The 20109-nt window shown below is 44.9% G+C and overlaps 1 protein-coding gene across 3 annotated transcripts in view; it reads right to left on the bottom strand.

Moving 5' to 3' along the window:
- Positions 1–5315: 5315 nt before the first annotated feature.
- DARS2 (aspartyl-tRNA synthetase 2, mitochondrial) overlaps positions 5316–20109 on the bottom strand; it is a 32281-nt gene continuing 17487 nt past the window's right edge. For 2 of the 3 annotated variants that reach the window (XM_074960967.1, XM_074960969.1), the window contains exons 11-18: positions 18808–18987; positions 17646–17753; positions 12596–12658; positions 11967–12119; positions 10194–10412; positions 8908–9018; positions 7861–7936; positions 5317–6249 (exon numbers count right to left, since the gene is read on the bottom strand). In XM_074960967.1, coding sequence (XP_074817068.1) covers positions 6062–6249; positions 7861–7936; positions 8908–9018; positions 10194–10412; positions 11967–12119; positions 12596–12658; positions 17646–17753; positions 18808–18987 — 1098 coding nt within the window. In that variant the 3' untranslated portion in view covers positions 5317–6061. Of the gene's footprint in view, positions 6250–7860; positions 7937–8907; positions 9019–10193; positions 10413–11966; positions 12120–12595; positions 12659–17645; positions 17754–18807; positions 18988–20109 lie in introns of all 3 variants that reach the window. The other variant, XM_074960966.1, reaches the window with a different exon arrangement.

Genomic DNA, 20109 nt, shown 5'->3' with positions numbered 1-20109 from the left:
AGCTGTTCCACAAATAATACTAAGCCCTTGTAACTAGCTTCTGGGTTGTGTAAGGATGGTGGAGGCAGGTGCATCATGCAATCTGCACCACTTGCCTCAGCGCCTCTCTCTCCAGAGTTACTACTGCGACATCCTCCACTGAAGCCAGCTTGCTGCTGCACCACCAATGCTGGATCAGGGGCCTCTCTTTGCTGAACCATGAGCCAGAGCAGAGCATTCACTTTGGCACCATGTTGAGAGGACTAGGAAACGGTGCTAGCACCCTTAGATTTATGGAACTCTTCCCCAGGGAATTATGGAAGTTTGAAAGTAACCAGATTATCAAAGTTTGGGGGTGGGGTGGGGTTGGGGGGAAGAGAAGAGCCCATATGTCACACCTACTCCCTGGGGAACCTGTTCCCTGCATTCACCCCATCTCACCGGAAGTGCTGTTGCCCTCAGGAACTGTGGAGAATGGTTTCCCAGAGCACTCCTTCTAGGGAGGAGGAGCCGCCGAGCATACAGTATGGGCCAGTTTTAAGGCTCCAAATTTGCAAGACAGCTGAAAAACAAGATTACCTGCAAAAAGAATAGGACATCTGGTCACTTCACCCCTCTCCCACAATTCCAGTGGGCTCCCTGACGGCCAGTCTGAATTCCTCCACAAGCCACTGCTTCGGTGAGTGGTGCCAAGAACTGTGGGACAGTTAGCCAGAGGGCAGTGCACCTGTGATGATGATACAATGCTAGTATGGATGTGGGGCAAAGCTACAAGCAACCTTCACTGAAACTAGCATGGCTAATACATGCCCACAGTCCTTACACCAGTGCTATTCCACTAGATTGGCTACTGTTCTGTTCTACAGAGGTTCTTAGGTCACTTCATCACTGTAGTATCTGTATGCAGTATGTACCAGGGGTTCAATTCTCTAGTGTAAATAAAACCCATGAAAGAATGAAAGCAACCTTCCACTGGTCAGCCTCAACAGTGGCCAGTGGCAGTAGTTGGTATAAATCTAGTGTCACAACTAGCACAGACAGGCGTTGCCTTTAAAAGGGAGTGGGAAATTCTAGGAGAAATGCAAACCACTCGTGAATTCCCATCCTGTCTAAAGCAAAGAAACACAAAACAAATCCCCACCCATGACATGCTCAGCTGGCATTTCTATTCCCAACAAAGAGCAACTGTGCTTAACATAGGGGCCATGGCATGGACAACAACCACCACTGTTCTCCAGAGATGTTGTTTTCTCATCATTGTTTTGTTTTTCACATGCATGGAAAGGACATGGCAGCAGCTGTGTGGGAGCGAGAAGAGGCGTAGCGAGTGTCTGTAAAAATCTTTAAAAACAACAAGGAGTCTGGTGGCACCTTAAAGACTAACAGATTTATTTGAGTATAAACTTTCGAATGCATCTGAAGAAGTGGGTTTTTTAACCCACGAAAGCTTATGCTCAAATAAATCTGTTAGTCTTTAAGGTGCCACCGGACACCTTGTTGTGGATACAGACTAACACAGCTACCTCTCTGATACTTTGTAAAATCTTTAGACACTCAGATTATTGTCTTATAAATCTATTTGATAGTATATAAATGATATAACACATACACACAACACCTTTTGGTTTCCAGTTTAAATTGTCATGTGCAGACTAAGTGGTATTTTCAAAAAGCAAGAGATGTTGACCAAAAAATGGTTATTAACCTTCCATAACTGTTGTTCTTTGAGATGTGTTACTGTCATAAATATAAAGGGAAGGGTAAACCCCTCTGAAATCCCTCCTGGCCAGGGGAAAGCTCCTCTCACCTGTAAAGGGTTAAGAAGCTAAAGGTAACCTCGCTGGCACCTGACCAAAATGACCAATGAGGAGACAAGATACTTTCAAAAGCTGGGAGGAGGGAGAGAAACAAAGGGTCTCAGTCTGTCTATATTCTGTCTTTGCCGGGGATAGACCAGGAATGGAGTCTTAGAACTTTTAGTAAGTAATCTAGCTAGGTACGTGTTAGATTATGATTTCTTTAAATGGCTGAGAAAAGAATTGTGCTGAATAGAATAACTATTTCTGTCTGTGTATCTTTTTTGTAACTTAAGGTTTTGACTAGAGGGGTTCTCTATGTTTTGAATCTAATTACCCTGTAAGGTATCTACCATCCTGATTTTACAGGGGGGATTTCTTTATTTCTGTTTAGTTCTATTTTTATTAAAAGTCTTCTTGTAAGAAAACTGAATGCTTTTTCATTGTTCTCAGATCCAAGGGTTTGGGTCTGTGGTCACCTATGCAAATTGGTGAGGCTTTTTATCCAACATTTCTCAGGAAAGGGGGGGTGCAAGTGTTGGGAGGATTGTTCTTAAGATCCAAGGGTCTGGGTCTGTAGTCACCTAGGCAAATTGGTGAGGCTTTTTACCAAACCTTGCCCAGGAAGTGGGGTGCAAGGTTTTGGGAAGTATTTTGGGGGGAAAGACGCGTCCAAACAGCTCTTCCCCAGTAACCAGTATTAGTTTGGTGGTGGTAGCGGCCAATCCAAGGACAAAGGGTGGAATATTTTGTACCTTGGGGAAGTTTTGACCTAAGCTGGTAAAGATAAGCTTAGGAGGTTTTTCATGCAGGTCCCCACATCTGTATCCTAGAGTTCAGAGTGGGGGAGGAACCTTGACAGTTACTCACGTCCATTCCAATGTAGGTTTGTGTGCTTGCCCCGAGCACCGCCGCCAGAAAGTTTTCACTAGGTGATATCCATCTGGTTGGCTCTGGTGCCCCCTGGAGTCACACCCTCATAGAGTTGGTATAAAGGGCCCTGCCAACCTCTCAGTTCCTTCTTGCTGGCTAACTCCGACAGAGAGGCAGGCAGGGTGGGTTTTGGAATGCACATGAGCAACACATCTCAAAGAAAAAAAAGTTATGGAAGGTTAGTAATCGCTTTTAATTCTTCAAGTGCTTGCTCATGTCCATTCCAATGTAGGTGACTCCCAAGCAGTTCCGCAGGTGGAGGGTTCGGAGTTCGCTGGCATGCTGACTGTAACATCGTTCGGCCGAAACCCACATAGTCTCTAGCTTGCTGGGTGATGGCGGTTGGACGCGAAAGCGTGGACTGATGACCACGCTGCCCCTCTACAAATGTCCTGAATCGGAACTTGAACCAGGGCTGCTGCCGCCGATGCTTGAGCCCTTGTAGAATGGGCTGTCAGTGGAGGAGCCGGGACCTTCACTAGGTCACAGCATGTGTGGATACAGGAAGTGATCCATGATAAAATTCTCTGGGTTGAGACTGGAAGGCCTTTCATTCTGTCTACAATGGCTACAAAAACCTGAGTGCATTTCTGAAAGGGTTTAGTCCTTTCTATGTAAAAGGCTAGTGCATGCCTAAAATCCAGCGAGCGAAGTGTCTGGTTCCTCACTAAAAGAAAAGGAGTACTTGTGGCACCTTAGCGACTAACCAATTTATTTGAGCATGAGCTTTCGTGAGCTACAGCTCACTCACTGTTAGCATGTGGTTTTTGGATAGAAGACTGGTAGGGAGACATACTGGTTACTATGGAACTGCGAAACCACCTTTGGTAGGAAGGTCGGGTGCAGTTGTACCTGAAACCTGGTCCTTGAAGAAGACAGTGTACGATGGTTCTGAAGTAAGAACTTGGATCTTGGAGACCCTTCTGGCAGAAGTAATGGCAACCAGGACGGCCACTTTCCAATACAGATGACTTGTGCCTCCCCATACTGGGGGGGCACAATCTAAAGGGGAGGACATGATCACCCCACATCTCCTCTGCCCAGTGACCACCCCCTGCCTTGTGGCCAGCCTGGGGCCACCGCGCTCTCTCCACCATACGTTACCTGCGTGGGGGGGGGAGGGGGAGGCTCTGTCCTTCTCTCCCTATGCCTCCCCCCACAGCATGTTTGGCTGCTCTCCCTGGCAGCTGGGTGGAGAGCAGGACAGAGCTGCTTCTGCCTGAGAGACCCTGGTCAGAAGAGCTATGTGTAAGCTCAAAAACTTGTCTTGCTCTCCAACAGAAGTTGGTCCAATAAAAGATATTACCTCACCCACATTGTCTCTCTAATATCCTGGGACCAACACGGCTACAGTAATACTGCCTAAAACAAAGGAAGATATCTTGCTGACATGGCAATATAGCAACTGCCAATCAGCAAGCTGGGTTTTCGCTAAAAGGGCACACATGCACTCAAGCAAATTAGGAGAAAGACACCTAGGAATGATTGCAGCTGGTCAGGATCTCAGCTACATCTCAACTGAAAGAAGGTATCTTCAACCTCAAGGCATTGGTTCAGATGGAAGAACACTACTCACTGAATCTCCAGTTTAGCTCGGAAATTCCCAGCTTCCTTTTGGACTCAGACTTTAAGGCCAGAAGGGACTATCATGATTTTCTGGTCTGACCTCCTGCTCATCGCAGGCTACAGAACTTCACCCACCTACTCCTTTAATAGACCCATAACCTCTGGCTGAGTTACTGAAGTCCTCAAACCATGATTTAAAGACTTCAAATGACAGAGAATCCACCATTTACTCTAGTTCAAACTAGCAAGTGACCCGTGCCCCACACTGCAGAGGGAGGCAAAACACCTTCAAGGTCTCTGCCAAATCTGAGCTGGGGGAAAATTCCTTCCTGACCCCAAATATGGTGATTAGTTAGACCCTGAGCACGTCAGGGAGACCTGTCCATCAGACATCTGGGAAAGCCTCCCTCCACTCGCATGGAAGTTCCCACCTGCCATGTCCTGCTACACCAAATCATGGCACAGTTGCTCCGTTCTCTCTTGTTGGTCCACTTTTCTAGCCTTTTCAGCCAATCTTCTCCTTATCTTTTTGCTATCCCTTTTCCATTCACTTGAGCCTACATGCTCCACAGAGAGCGGATGTCTACTGGTGGTTCCTTTGGCAGGGCCTGCTGTGCTCTTACAGCTGAGAAGTGTGGAAGCAGAGCAGAGAGGTTTGGGTGGGCAGGCTGCCGCCTGAGTTTGCACTCCTGTATGATACACAGGAACTTCTCCTGTGATTGGCTGCATTAGTGGCAATGGGAGCGACAATGCATGTCTGACAGCTTTCAAGGAGCCACATGCAGCTTTATCACAACTAGAGCAGAATCTTTGTAGAGGGAGGTGGTATGAATCTGGAGTTGTCAAACTTTCTCGATGATCAGAGCTTTTCTTGCCTGCCCCCCCAGTACTCTGGACTCATCTGTAAGTAAATTCCACTGTAAGTGTTCCTTTTAATCAGTTTCTTGATGTTAAAGAGAAAAGCCCTGTTTAAAGCAATGTTCCGTTAAAGACTAAAACCTTGTTTCCTGGACTGAATTTTATTTACAAACATAAAAGTTTAGAAAGATAAATATAAAAGCACCAGGACCACAGGCCCCAACACAGATCTACTTTCCATTTGGGGCTATTACAAGGACAACCAAAACTGCAAGACCCAAGAGCGTTTGTAACTTGCCAAGTTCCCAAGGGCTGCACATACTCACAGGCATACATGATTTTTAAAAAGATAAATGCACTATCTATGTGCTTCTCAATAAGTGAGCAGATACTGGTCATTGTTGAGTTCATCAGCAGTAAGCTGTAGTTGATCTGTTTTATCCTCATCCTGCAGATACAGGAAGAGGACAGTCCCAGGCCATGTTTAGGGCTCTCCATAGGCTGTATGTGACTCTCAGCCCAGGGCAGTTCTGTTCTAACAGGAAAGTCTAGTCCTCAGCTAACCATGATTTCATGATTCTCATGATACAGGTAATCTGAAAAAGAAGCTAAGACTTGATCTTTTCCATTCTCCACTAGGTACATTTCAAAATAAAAAGAAATATCAAACCCACCACCACACCCCATGCCAGTGGTCCCAACCTTCCCCTCTGTACTACGTTAGAGAGAGAAAAGCAACCTGGTTTTTTTCCTTTGCTCTTCAATTCATCCTTCCCTCCCTCCTAAAGGGAAGTAGTCACTATTATCTTCTGGAAGTTCAGTGGTATGACCCATAGTATATGCCCTACATCAGCTGATGTTTTCTGCCCTTGGAAGGCAGAGTGGGAACAATGCTGACAGTAGGATCAGGTACAATCACTTGCTTTGAGTCAGTTCTTGTTTGCCTCTGCTTCTGCCGCAGGCCATGCAACCTGGATGTGGTATGGCTCTAGCTCCTCAGGGGTGATGTAATCTGGAGCGTTGCTCATAAGGTCATGTCCCTTGAAGGATTTGGGGAATGCAATGACATCTCGAATACTTGGAGCTCCAGCCACGAGACAGATCAGTCTGTCAAGTCCTAGAAGCAGACATCAAATTAGTTAAAATACTTGTGTTACAGCCCCACATTACTTCCCTCTGAATCTATAAAACTTTATGCAAGGTAGGAAACAACATTACTGGAAACCAGGAGAAGGTAGCACATCTGGGGAAAAATAATCAGAAACTGGGACTGAATGGGCAGGAGAACATGATAAGCTGGCCTAGGGCTGACAGTGAATAGCAAATTAAATAAGAGTGTGCAGTGCAGTGTTGCTAAGAAAAGCCCTATGCAATTGTGCTGAAAAGGCAAAGACATCACACCACAGACCAGGAAGGTGGCAGTCGCTCACTAGGGTTTGGCTGAGACTACACCTAGAACAAGGGGTCAGGTCTCAGCACCTTAACAGATGTAGATAAACAAGGGTGGAGGTGTCAGGGAAGAACAAGGGCAAGCAGATAATTAGAGGGGATTGAGCTATACGGGAAGACTAAAGGTGAAAGCAAATCTTAGTTTAAAAGCTATAGCCCAAACCCGCAAAATTCTAAGAGGAAAACACTACATGGCCATTGCTGTAAAGCTGTGTAAATAGCACTGGAGACTGACCACTTCTGAGATGGATTACCACATCCTTAAGGTCATGAGCAATCTCAGATGCAGGCATTCTGGTTTTTCTGCCAGAATGAGTGATATCACAAGCACCCCCGAGAAAGCAGGAAGCAAGCAGCTCAGATTTCCAAGTAGCTTTCTTATATCATAGCACTTGTATTAACACATCAACTACACACTCCTTGCCTTGTTTGGAGATTTAAAACCTGCTTTTAAGTTTTAGAAAAGCTTCTCACAATGCACTTGAAGAGTGAAATATGCACTAGCAGGGTTCAGTGACAATCAAGTAGGAGCTATGACTGGGGAAAGGCATCTACAGATCTTTGAAGGGTGGAAATACCAAGGAGGAAGAGGAATTATTTAAGGTGACACGAAGGACCGATGGGATGAAATTAAGAAAAGGGCTGATGGGTTAAAGTTCCGTAATGGTGATATCTTTCAGGCTGTAGAATAGTTTCCTTTAGGAAGGGGTAGGTGTTGCTTGGGACATTTAGGACTAGGTTGGATATAAACACTAGGACATGCACTGAAGGGAAACAATCCTGCAGTGGCCAAGTGACAAGATGGACTAAATGACTTAATTTCTATGAGGGTGCTATCTCTAGGGCTGCAGACAAGGACTGTTCTCAGGACCCAGATGCCTGCAACCAAGTCTGCATGTAAGAACTGAAAACACAACACTATGGGAACCTGTCTCCTCCCTCACACTCACTGCAGTCCTATGAGCACAGTGCGTGCCCCTTTGGTGTTGCCAGGTTAAGTGATGCCTGGGATCCATGTTCCTCTCTGAATGCTCTAGGCAGAATGAAGAGAGACAGTAATGCAGGATCAGAAGTGGAGAGACAAGGTGAGCATGAACAGTGATGCCACCACTGCAGTCCTGATCAGGAGGGGAAAGGGTTTTTGATAACCGGCACAAGCCCCCTTTCTTGATATTTAGTTTGTTGCTATGATTTGAGTCCTGATATGCCAGTGAAAAGTCACCAGCACAGTTGTGTCTTGAGGAAGCATCTCCCACTGGGAGAGCTACAGTGCACCTACCTAAAGCAATTCCTCCATGAGGGGGCGCTCCACACTTCAAAGCCTCAAGCAGGTGGGAAAGCAGCTCAGGATCCTCCTGGAACATTACACACAAAATGTCATCTTGAGCAACAAACGCTTGGATATATATGTGAAACTGTTTCAGAAGGCAACGCTAGTTATAAGTTATGTTTTGTATCCAAAGCCAGTAATTAGTTGCTTGATGTTTTATACACAATAAATGCTTCTTTGACAAGCTCCCAACTTCCTTAGTGAGACACCAGGAATTAGATGAACTCCAGGGTTCAGCAACCCAGTAGCACAGGGTTTTTTAATTGAAACAGAAGTCCTTGTATACTGGTACTATAGGCACACATGATTCTTCACCTCTTGTATGAGTTATGGTCCCTTCCTCACACTTCATGGAAGACAGAACTGGTATTCCACCTCCAGTCCTATCTAGATTTGGGAGACAGTGTTGCCTATTGGATAGTGCACTGGACTGAGACTTGGGAAACCTAGGTTCTATTCCCAGCTTTGCCGGTGACCTTGGACAAGTGACTTCATAGCTCTGTGCCTCAGTTTCCCCATCTGTAAAATGATACCGCTTTCATCTGTAAAGTACTTCAAGATCTAAAGATGAAAAACAGTATATAAAAGATAGATATCATGAGCATCACCATTCTCAGGGAGCTAGGAGGGAAGAAATTTACATGCATGACTCCCAAAAGCATGAGAGGAGTGAGAGATATCAGTCTCAACAGAGGAATAAGCCAGTGTATCGTATCAATGGGACCACTCATGTAAGTAAACAGGTGCATAAATGTTTGCGAGATTGGGTGCTATAATTTTTTACTTTACAGAGTCCCTTTAGTGTCCTCACAAATAGGGCATCTGTGTGTCAATGAGATGCTCCTATTGGCACAACACTGTTGTTAGTAAACATAATTCCTCTGGATTTCTATAACCAATAATTGCACCATTTGCAAACTAGTTTGAGGTTTTTAAATGCGTCTATTTTAATTTAAAAATTCCGAGAGGGCATAGGAAACTTTTGCAGGCTGTTACCTTCAGCACTGTCTCAAGAACAAAACGTTGCTGCTCTGCATTATGGATTCGGATGGAGCCACCTCCAATCTCACTGCCATTCAGCACAAGATCATAGTGCTGGCTACGGACCTGGAGGATGGGAGACAGACAAGTGCATTAGCATGCCCGGGGTGCAGTTCACTGTGCTCAGATTATTCGTAGCTCAGATTGCCAACAGTCTGATGAAAAAAAAGACACATTACAGTTTTGCTTTATCAACGGAATCTCAGACATTTGGAGGGGTCCAACAGGATGTTTAAACCACTACCAGGAGGAATCTTTCTAACTAATTCCATTGTGGGTCTCAAACTTCATGCTTTGGTAAGTGAAGGATGCTTATCCTGGACCTGATCCAAAGCCCACTGAAGCCAAGAGAAAGATGCATTTCTGTGGGCTTTGGATCAGCACTGCACAATGCCAGGCACAGTGCAAGTAGTTGCTGTGCAAGCCTCCCTTCTCCCCCCCCGGCAGCTCTCCCAGTGCCTCATTTGTGATATTGCTCTCTCCCTCTTGCTGATCCAGTCCCGGGAACCACACACAGCCATGGCACCACCAACTGGTGCACCACCAATCCTGATCTGCGACACACTCAGGAAGCCAAATGCAGGGCTTCTCTCTCAGAAAGTCCTTCATAGATTGAACAAACTCCCACTAAGACTTGGTTGCGGCCACTGTTCTCATTGCAACTGGATTCTTAGGAAAGCTGTAAAACAAAACAAATTTTCCCAAAACCCTTTCTGCAGATGTTGCTGTCATTCCCCCAAATCTCCTGGGACTGGCAGTACTGACAATTAATCAAATCCCTCTCTTACTGCCCCTGGGTAGTGAAGCCCTTAGGTTGCTCCTGTTAAATGACCCCTTACATCTGAGCTCAAGATCAAGACTGTACTATTGAAGCAGAAACACATCAGATAGTAACTGCCTAATCCTTACAGCTCTACAGACGAATGTAACACCCATCTTCAGAGACTTGTAGGGAAGAGTTCTGACCCAGCTTTGCCTTCCAGTGAAACTCCTCTATATCAATTGTTTCCCATAAGTCTTCAGGAAGCAAGCCAGTTAACTGGTGACACACACTTAGGTATTTGCCAGTTCTGGGTAACCTGGGATCCACCTTTCCTCAGCAGATATGTAGAATGCATATTTTTCTTCCATTAGTTAATGTCCCTTAATACAGCAGCTAAAGTTGCACCTCGCACACTTTTTCAAGGAAAGTCAATATGAAAAAATTAAGCCAGAGTGAAAGGCATGAAGGTCATAGTCACCTTTGCAGGCTCAGAGTACAGGAGCCCGGTGTCTGATGGGTGAGGGGCCGTGAAGGGGTGATGAGCAGATTCCAGTTCTGCAGGGTTTTCTTCCTTGGGAAGGAATAGCGGGAAATCCACCACCCACAGGAAGTGAAAAGCAGCGGGATCACGGAGCACCAGGCCTCTCGACTCCAGAAAGTTCGCACACTCCAAGCGCATATTTCCTAACACTGAGCACTGAAAATAGGGGGGAGAAGGGAGGGAGGGAAAGGAAATAGAGAGAGACTGATGAAGTCCAGTTTAATGTCATGAGCAGAGAGCTCTAGGGAGGGTCTCATCGTACCCTCTGGCGGGGGTGTGTGTGTGTGTTAATTTTCTACAGAGACAGGATCTCTCACACACACACACACACACACACACACACACAATCATGTCAGTTTCACTGCATTTTTTGCATTAGCTGCAGCATCTTTAGAAGGCATCATCCTTTTGCTGAGACAGCATCATAACAGGGGAGGCATTTGTGTAGCTATTGCCAGTCCTCAGCATTCTAGATTCTGCAAAGTAAGGCTGAGCAGGAGCAGGAAAGTTCATCTTTCCCAAATGCTCCAGTCTCATTGGGACAACGCCTGGCCAACCACAGTGATTCACAGCATAAAAAGACACTCTGCCCCTCTATTGCATCTTTTGTGCATGGATCTCAAAGCACTTCACAAACATTATTTACTTCTCACAACACTTTAGTGAGTTAAGACAGCAATAATATCCCCATTTTACATATCAGGAAATGGAGGCACAGAGAGGCAGGGCAACCTCACGCAAGGTCCAGAATACGTTAATGGCAAAGCCAGGAACAGAATCCAAGACTAAGTCACAGCTTACTGGCTCTAACAACTAGATACAACATTGCTTCCCTAATCAACAACAGCAAGAATTGCAAGCACAGTTTTCAGAGATATACTTAATCGGGAGTATCCTGACATCCACATCAGGGTCAGATCCTCTGCTGATGTAAGCCAGTCTGTCTTCATTATATCGATTTGCATGAGCTGAGGATCTGGTTCCAGGACCAGAACTGATTTTTAAACATGAAATAGTGTGGTTTTCACCACCTTGACTGGTATGTTTTCTATTGTAAAACCTTTCTTACAGCTGACTAACACAAGCATTAAGATCCTAGTTGCAAGCTGTACTTACTTTGTATTCCCATGTTAGGATCAGAGGAAATTCAGACTGTTTAACTATAATCCCTATATCAGAGCTGTAGCTGAGATCATTAGTCTCTATCGAGAGTTGGACACTCATTTAAAGTCATATTTCCGTAAGAGATACTATCGCCGCTTTGAGTAAAGGACTTCCTAAGCAGAGAGGAGGGCTCTCTTTAGCCACAGTACCCTGAATTCACAAAGTGAGCTAGAGAGAAAAATGGTCACTCTTTTTGGGCTTGTGCCTCACAACTCTGGATAGTGGAAGCACTTTGCATGACCACACACCTTGTCACCTGTTCCTGCTGCTTGGAAGAGAACACATTTACATTTGTCCAGGTTCTCTTCCCAGCTCTGCTCTTGATGTATGATTTGGGGCAAGTCACTTCATCTCTCAGTGCCTCCCTCTCCCCATCTATGAAAAGGAATTCATAGCACCTCTCTCACAGGGGGTTGTGGGACTTCGTTCATTAATCTTTGCAGCGTGCTCTGAGATCCTCAGGTGGAAGGAATTACAGATATGCTAGGTATTAATATTAACAGACAGTGATGTTCAGTCCTCACAGACAGCCAGGGATTTCCCTACCACTTTTTCATGCTCTCCAGCTGCCAGCAGCACCACATCATCTGCCTGGACATTCAGTGCTTGGATGAGTTCCGACTGCTGCTCCTCACTGAGAAACTTGCTGATTGGAGATTTCAAGCTCTCATCAGGCTTCAGGATCAAGTGTAAAACTTCCTATTGCAAAAGAGAGGCAAAGATGTGAAGCTTGTTCAGTTCCTGCAGTACATCCACACATCTGATCAGGTTGTTCCTTGTCTTTGTGTTGCTGAGAGTCTGTCTCTTTCTCTCTCAGCAGAGGATGCATTATTAAAAACCTCCTACATCCTGAAGTTCTTATATCCTATAAAACCACCTAACATAATTTACCATCTCATTTACTAGAATACTCAAGGGCACTGTAGGAAGACACAGAACCATTATGCAGTGCACAATGAATACATACAGCTGCCTGGCTATTTACCTTCAACAGACAAGAAGTTGCCATCACCTATATTAAGTGGTCTCAAAACAAGATGATTATATGTACACAAAGTGGAAAACTTAACTTACTTTTCTATCTAGTATCTGATGCAAATTCCATGCAACACTTTATGCATTTTACCTGCCCCTTTCAGATGAACTCTCTACAGTGTAGAAGGTTTGTGCCTCACCTGATTAAACTGGGATTTTGCAGATTCCTTTAAAGACTCAAAATCTTTATTTTGAAGATGTCTCTGGAAAAAAGGGGAAAAAATAGAGACATTAAACAGTTATAACTGCTGTAAGTCAAGTCAGAAACTGAATCCAGTGGCTCAGCTCACTTTCCTACATGAAGCACTCGATTTCAGAATTACTTTTTTGGGAGACATGACCAACATTCCATTTTTGCTTTTTTAAATACACACCACATCACCACCTAATGGGATGCCTCAGACTTGCGCCTTTCACTGCCAAACTAACAATAACTAGTGAGAAACTGCGGTTGGAGAGCTCTAGCCTGTGCAGCAAGAGTGCAAGGAGATAAATCAGAATCTACCACCCTCTGTACCCAACATACATTTTATCACATGATAAACTTATTTGATACTGTCCTCCTTTGTAAAATGCTTTGACATCTATGGATGAAAAGTGCTATATAGGAGCTAGGTATGGTTGTATTTTTGTAAGAAGAATATCCCTACTACTACTTTGCAAACCCCTTGCAATCTTTCACTTTTCTTGCACCACTGTTGTTCAAGCCCATGTGTTACAAAACAGAGTCAGCTATAATTTGGAGAGTCACAGTGCATCAACTGTTAGATACAAACTCCTCCTAGATTATTAGGAGTTGAAAGTCATGCCCATATATTACTCCTGGGAGAATTCTGCACCAAAAATTTAAAAATTCTGTGCACAGTATTTTAAAATTCTGTGTATTTGTCAAATAACATAATATAATCACACCTATTTCAATTATTTTTAGTCATTTATTTCAAAATACTGGTCACCAAGTATGTCGGGGTAACAATACAGACAACAAAAAAGATTCAGGAAATGTTTTTTGACAAATAGATTCCTTAGTAGGCATATTAATACAGAACTCTGAGTAATAATTCATTTAAACTACAATACAGAAACATATATCCCACACCCCTCAGAAGCAATGCGAAGGCTTGGGGGAGTCTGGGGTAATGGAGGAGCTGAGGGAGAGGGAAGCAAATTGCAGGGAAGGAGCCTGGGTGTGAACTTGGAGGGTTGTTGGATATGGGTGGGGAAAAGTATGGAACAGGTTTTTTTTTTTTTGGGGGGGGGGGGGAGGGAGGGAGGTGGGGAGGAATTGTTAGGGAGCTTCCCCCATGGAGACCCTGGCTGACCCCAAGCCCTTCCCATTCAGTCAGGCACCTCTGCCCCATCCCCATGTGTTCCTGTATCCCTATGTGTCCCTCCACCCCCACTCAGAAACCCACTCCCTCCATCCCCATATGGCCCTGCACCCGCTTCCCCTATGTGGCTCTGTACCCCCACCCAGCCACTCCCCTGTCCCTATGTGTCCTTGTACCCCCTCCCCCATGTGTCTCTGTGCCCCCACTCAGCCACCCTCTGTCCCTATGTAGCTCTGCACCCCCTCCCCCATCACCATGTGGCCCTGAACCTCCCTCCCACCTGTGGCCCTGTGCTTCCACTCCCATTCAGCCCCTGCCCCAGTCTGTCCTCCTCCATTAGCTCTTATGAGCCTGTCTGACCTCCCCAGCACCCCACACCGTCTGTCTCCCTACAGCCCCGGTCTCACTACAGCCCCTGACCTCGCCTGACAGGTGCTGCGAAGAAGGCAGGCTCTTTCTCTTCCCTAGCTGGCTGGGAGCTGCTGCTGTGTTCTATCACCACAACGCCCTCTGATGGACAAAAGACAGAACGGCAGCAACATTTTGACAGCTTTTTTCTGCACAAAAAATTAAAAATATGCGAAGCTCATTAATTATGCATGTGTGCAGTATTCCCCCAGGAGTAATATATTACTGAGGTACACTGGACTGCGTAGGCGCCAACATCCCCTCTTTTCCGTGGGTGCTCGACCCCACCCTGCCCCAAGCCCTGCCCCCACTCCACCCCTTCCATGAGCCCCCATGCCAACCCCTTTTTCAAAGTCCCCACCCCAACTCGACCCCCTCCCTGCTCCTATTTCAATTCCTTCTGCAAATCCCTGCCCCGGCCCTGCCTCTTTCCTGCATCCTCCCCTGAGCTCACCACATTCCCGGTCTTCCCCCCGCCCTCCCAGAGCGTGCAAACAGCTATTTGGCGGTGGCTGGGCGGGAAATGCTGGGAGGTAGACAGAGGAGCAGGCATGCAGTGCGCTCAAGGGGGGAGGAGGAGGAGGTGGGGCGGGGGGGAGCTTGGCTGCTGGTGGGTGCAGAACACCCACTAATTTTTCCCTGTGGGTGCTCCAGCCCCACGGAGCTCCAACCCACGGAGCTCCAGCTCCAACCCACGGAGTCGGTGCCTATGCTGGACTGTATCTTGACCTTTAAGGAATACCTTACCAAGATGTCACTCAAAACTAAGACAAGGAACAACCTGATCAGCAAACTAGTTGGGTCTACCTGGGGAACCAATGAGCAGACACTAAGACACTCTTGGCTTGCCTTGTGCTATTCTACTGGGCTACCATCTCAGCTCAAACCATCCTGTTTGGACAAATCACCGCCAGGTGACAAGAACAAGCTTCAAACATAGCCAATGCCTATCTCATGACAGATCCAGCAGTCCAGCCCCCTGGTTTTGATTTTCTATGCCATCTTTAGGTAAAACTCAATTGCTTCAGATGTGCTGCTAATGACTATATGTGGGGCCTTCGTGACTTTGCCTTTGTGGTCCGTTAGAAAATGTAGATAATATACCTGCAGGCTGCAACCATTGGCAAAGGCTACCAGGTTCCCTTATGGACTTGTACAATGCCCTTCCCATAGCTTCTGAATCGTTAAGACACTTCAGCTAACTCGCTTACTTGACTATTTATGTAGATGCAATTGCAATATATATAAGGCATGTCAAGTGATTAAAAACATTAATCGCGTCATTAATTGCACTGTTAAACAATAATAGAATACCATTTATTTAAATATTTTTGGATATTTTCTACATTTTCAAATATATCGATTTCAATTACAACACAGAATTGAACGTGTACAGTGCTCACTTTATATTTATTTTTTATGACAAATATTTGCACTGTAAAAAACAAAAGAAAAAGCATTTTTCAATTCACCTCATACAGGTACTGTAGTGCAATCTCTTTATCATGAAAGTTGAACCTACAAATGTAGAATTATGTAAAAAAAACCAAAACAACAAAACCTGCATTCAAAAACAAAACAATGTAAAACTTTAGAGCCTACAAGTCCACTCAGTCCTACTTCTTTAGCCACTTGCTGAGACAAACAAGTTTGTTTACATTTGCAGGAGATTTGCTGCCCTCTTCTTGTTTACAATGTCACCTGAAAGTGAGAACAGGCATTCGCATGGCTCTGTTGTAGCTGGTGTCGCAAGATATTTACATGCCAGATGCGCTAAAGATTCATGTCTCTTCATGCTTCAACCACCATTCCAGAGGACATGCATCCATATTGATGATGGATTCTGCTTGATAATGATCCAAAGCAGTGCGGACTGACACATGTTCATTTACATCATCTGAGTCAGATGCCATCTGCAGAAGGTTGATTTTCTTTTTTGGTGGTTCGGGTTCTGTAGTTTCCGCATTGGAGTGTGGCTCTTTTATTTTGAAAGCATGCTCCACACCTCATCCCTCTCAGATTTTGGAAGGCACTGCAGATTCTTAAACCTTGGTTCAAGTGCTGTAGCTATCATTAAAATCTCACATTGATACATTCTTTGCGTTTTGTCAAATTTACAGTGAAAGTGTTCTTAAAACAAACAACATGTGCTGGGTCATCATCTGAGACTGCTATAACATGAAATTATGGCAGAATGCAGGTAAAACAGCACAGGAGACATACAATTCTCCCCCAAGGAGTTCAGTCATTAAGTAATTCAAGCATTATTTTTTTAACGAGCATCATCAGCATGGAAGCATGAAGGGGCATATGAATGTTTAGCATATCTGGCACGTAAATATCTCGCGACGCCAGCTACAACAGAGCCACGTGAACGCCTGTTCTCACTTTCAGGTGACATTGTAAACGAGAAGAGGGCAGCAAATCTCCTGCAAATGTAAACAAACTTGTTTGTCTCAGCAAGTGGCTAAAGAAGAAGTAGGACTGAGTGGCTCTAAAGTTTTACACTGTTTTGTTTTTGAGTTCAGTTATGTAACAAAAAAAAAAAATCTACATTTGTAAGTTGCACCTTCACGATAAAAAGATTGCACTACAGTATTGTATGAGATGAACTGAAAAACACTATTTTTTTATCATTTTTTAACAGTGCAAATCTTTGTAATAAAAAATAATAATATAAAGCGAGCACTGTGCACTTTGTATTCTGTGTTGCAATTGAAATCAAAATATTAAAAAAATGTAGAAAAACATCCAAAAATATTTAATAAATTTCAATTGGTATTCTATTGTTTAACAGTGCGATTAAAACTGTGATTAATCACAATTACTTTTTTTATATATAAATATACACATAAAATAGAAAGTAACAATTACTTCTAGATTTACAGTCAAGCTTGGATTTGATCTTTGACCTTAGTGTTATGAGTTACTGTACTAATGATCTCCACACAGGTAACAAACGCCCACATGGGAGGGAGCTGTTATCTGCGGGTCTGTATCACCAGTCCAGGAAGGAGTGATGCCTTGCTCAAGTCTATTTCAGACCCTTGCCTCTGGGCACAATTTATTATTCAAGCCCAAAACAAAACTGCTCCTCTAACCAAAGCAGGCTGCAGTCCCCCCAGAGGCTTTTCCCCTTGGCCTCTCTCAGCTCCCTCTGGGTTCTTGCCCTAACCAAGGGACACTGCAGTTTCTCTAGCTCAGCTGAGCTCTTGCCGGCCTTTATAAGGACCAGATGCTCTTCACACTATTACCTGATGACCTAACACCACAACCTCAGCTGAGAGGCAACTAATCAGTCAGAGGTGGGACTAGGCCAATGTCCCCAGAAAGGGGCCAGTCACACTGTGACAAAGGGATTGTTATTAAATCAATAGAACTTATTAATTTCTAAAATTTACTTTCTTTATACTGTGCTTTGCCACTAACAATACAGAACTACACCACTCACCACTCCCTGAGGAATGCAAATGGCTTTGACAGAGCCTTGGGGCTTGTTGACAGCATTCTGCACAAATCCGATTTCCGTCCTCCTAAACACGTCACTGACATCAGTTATCTGAGAAAGAGCACATAAAAGAGAAGAGATGTCAGGAACATGCAGTGGGGAACTGTTCCTGTGTCCTCCATTTGCAGCAGGATCTCCCAAGACAGCAAACCATGCTTCAAGAAACCACAGAGCATTTATAAAGAAACAAATGGAGCAGTGGTTTAGAAGTCACAGACTTCAGGAAGAGAAAGTCTAAATATGAGACTGAGTGAGAGACTGGATGGCTTAAGGGATTGCTAATGGAATCCAAAGACTTTCACGTCCAGGTGACCAGTCTGAACGTGGCCCTCGTCAGCAGTGGCCAAAGGGTGTCAGCAGATAGTATCGATGAGAGCTCCTATAAGACATGAGTTTGGTGATCTCAGCCCAAGTTCCCCAGAACACATACCCACAGTGGGATAACATCAGCTCAAATCAGCCATGATGCAGCCCTTTCAAATCTTCAAATAGCAGCAAGTATAAAATATTGTGTAACATTTTTCAGTACTGCTTCCCCCATTATATTTATGAACAGTTATTTTCTGCACAATAAAAATTATTGAAGAAAGAACCAAAATCACAACTGGTAAGAGTCTCAGAGGGACCAAGGACTGAACTGGACTGGGGAGACTGAACTAGCCTATCTCTTGAGCAGGTCCTGGCAGGTCAGGAGCGAGACACATTGGTGAGCAATCCAGACAATTTTGCAGTTTCTATGGATGATTCGAGGACTTTCATTCCCAGCACTGTCAATCCTTCCTGCCCTACATGGCGTGTCCTTAGTGTTAATGTATCCTTGTTAGGATATAAATGAGAAAGACAGGACACCCCTCCCAAAAGAACAAGTTGGTTGGAAGATCCCAAATCCATCTTGCATCACCTGCCTTAATATCCCATTAGTACAGCTTCCGGTGACATAAGGGGCCAGCTATAGTTGCAGGGCTTTCAGAACTTGTAGATATTGTGGCACCAAGACACACACACTTCCATTCATGTGGAGAAGTGGAGTATAAACAGAGATGATCAGGAAACACTACAAAGGAGAAGGAGAAAGGATAGATGTTTCCAATGGGAGACAGCGCACCTTCATACCAAAGCGAGTGTCTGGCTTATCGGTCCCATACTCAGCCAATGCCTCAGCGTAGCTCATGGAAGGGAAAGGGGTGGCAATAGGGCCGCTCTCATTAGGCCAGGAATACTGGAGCAGGCCCTCAATCAGTCTCCGGATCCCAGCTTGGTCTACAAACGACATCTCAATATCGATCTTAAAGACATAAGAAGAGGATCATTACACATTAGCTACAGGCACCAGGAAAGCTGCATTCTATTCCCCCCTTATAGCTCTTCTTGGGACCCAAAGGCTTTGTATATAAAGTGATCATAAAGATGATTAGATTCAATATACTGTATATACCACAACTGCCTTACACAAAGGGCATGTGGCTAACCTCACATAGTTAGATACATCATCACAGAGAATCCTGCCCAGGGTATCAGCAATAACCCCCTGTTCAGAAGCCTAATGACCATTTGTGAATTCAGGGCACAAGGAGAAGACTTGGAATGAGCTGGGTCAACCAGTCCTGTTCAGGAGCCAAAAGCTGTGAAGCACACTGCCCTGGGAGCTCCGGTGGAAGAGGAGCAGGCCAGCCCTGGAGAGCAGCACACGTTTCACCACCAAGGTGAACCAAACTAGCTGACACTGGTACCTGTAGCAGTTGAAACCATCCTTCATCCCAGACCTCAGTGAATACCCACTAGGACACGTGAAATACATGTCCCCAAACACTAGGCCAAATAATGTTTCTAAGGTGAACAGTGATGAACAAGTCTGATACCAAATGGATGGACTGTACCAGTGGTTCTTAATCAGGGGTTCGTGTACCCCTGGGGGTACTCAGAGGTCTTCTAGCGGGTACTCAACTAATGTAGATCAATGTTTCTCAACCTGGGGCTTGCAGCCCTGTGGGCAGTCATGGGATGGGTTTGGGGGGGTCGCAAATGCTGGGCTGGCATTAGGAGGTGGCAAGCAGGGCAACTGCCCAGGGCCCCATGCCATAGGGGCCTCCGGCAAAGCGGTTGTATGCTTCAGCGCCAGGCTGCAGGGCTTTGGCTCCAGCCCTGAGAGGCAGGGCTTGGGCTTCCGGCAAGGCTCACATGTGAAAAATAGGCTCAATATCACACTGAAATGTACGTACAATACTTCTATTCCAATCGATTTATTTTATAATTATATGGTACAAATGAGAATGTCAGTGATTGTTCAGTAATAGGGGGCTGTGACAGTTCTGTATTTTCATGTCTGATTTTGTAAGCAAGTAGTTTTTAAATGAGGTGAAACTGGGGGTACTCAAGACAAATCAGACACCTGATAGGGGTGCAGTCA

This window comes from Natator depressus, chromosome 8 (assembly GCF_965152275.1).
Source record: "Natator depressus isolate rNatDep1 chromosome 8, rNatDep2.hap1, whole genome shotgun sequence".
NCBI classification, from domain to species: Eukaryota; Metazoa; Chordata; order Testudines; family Cheloniidae; genus Natator; species Natator depressus.
This window is presented reverse-complemented; position numbering and strand designations above follow the sequence as displayed.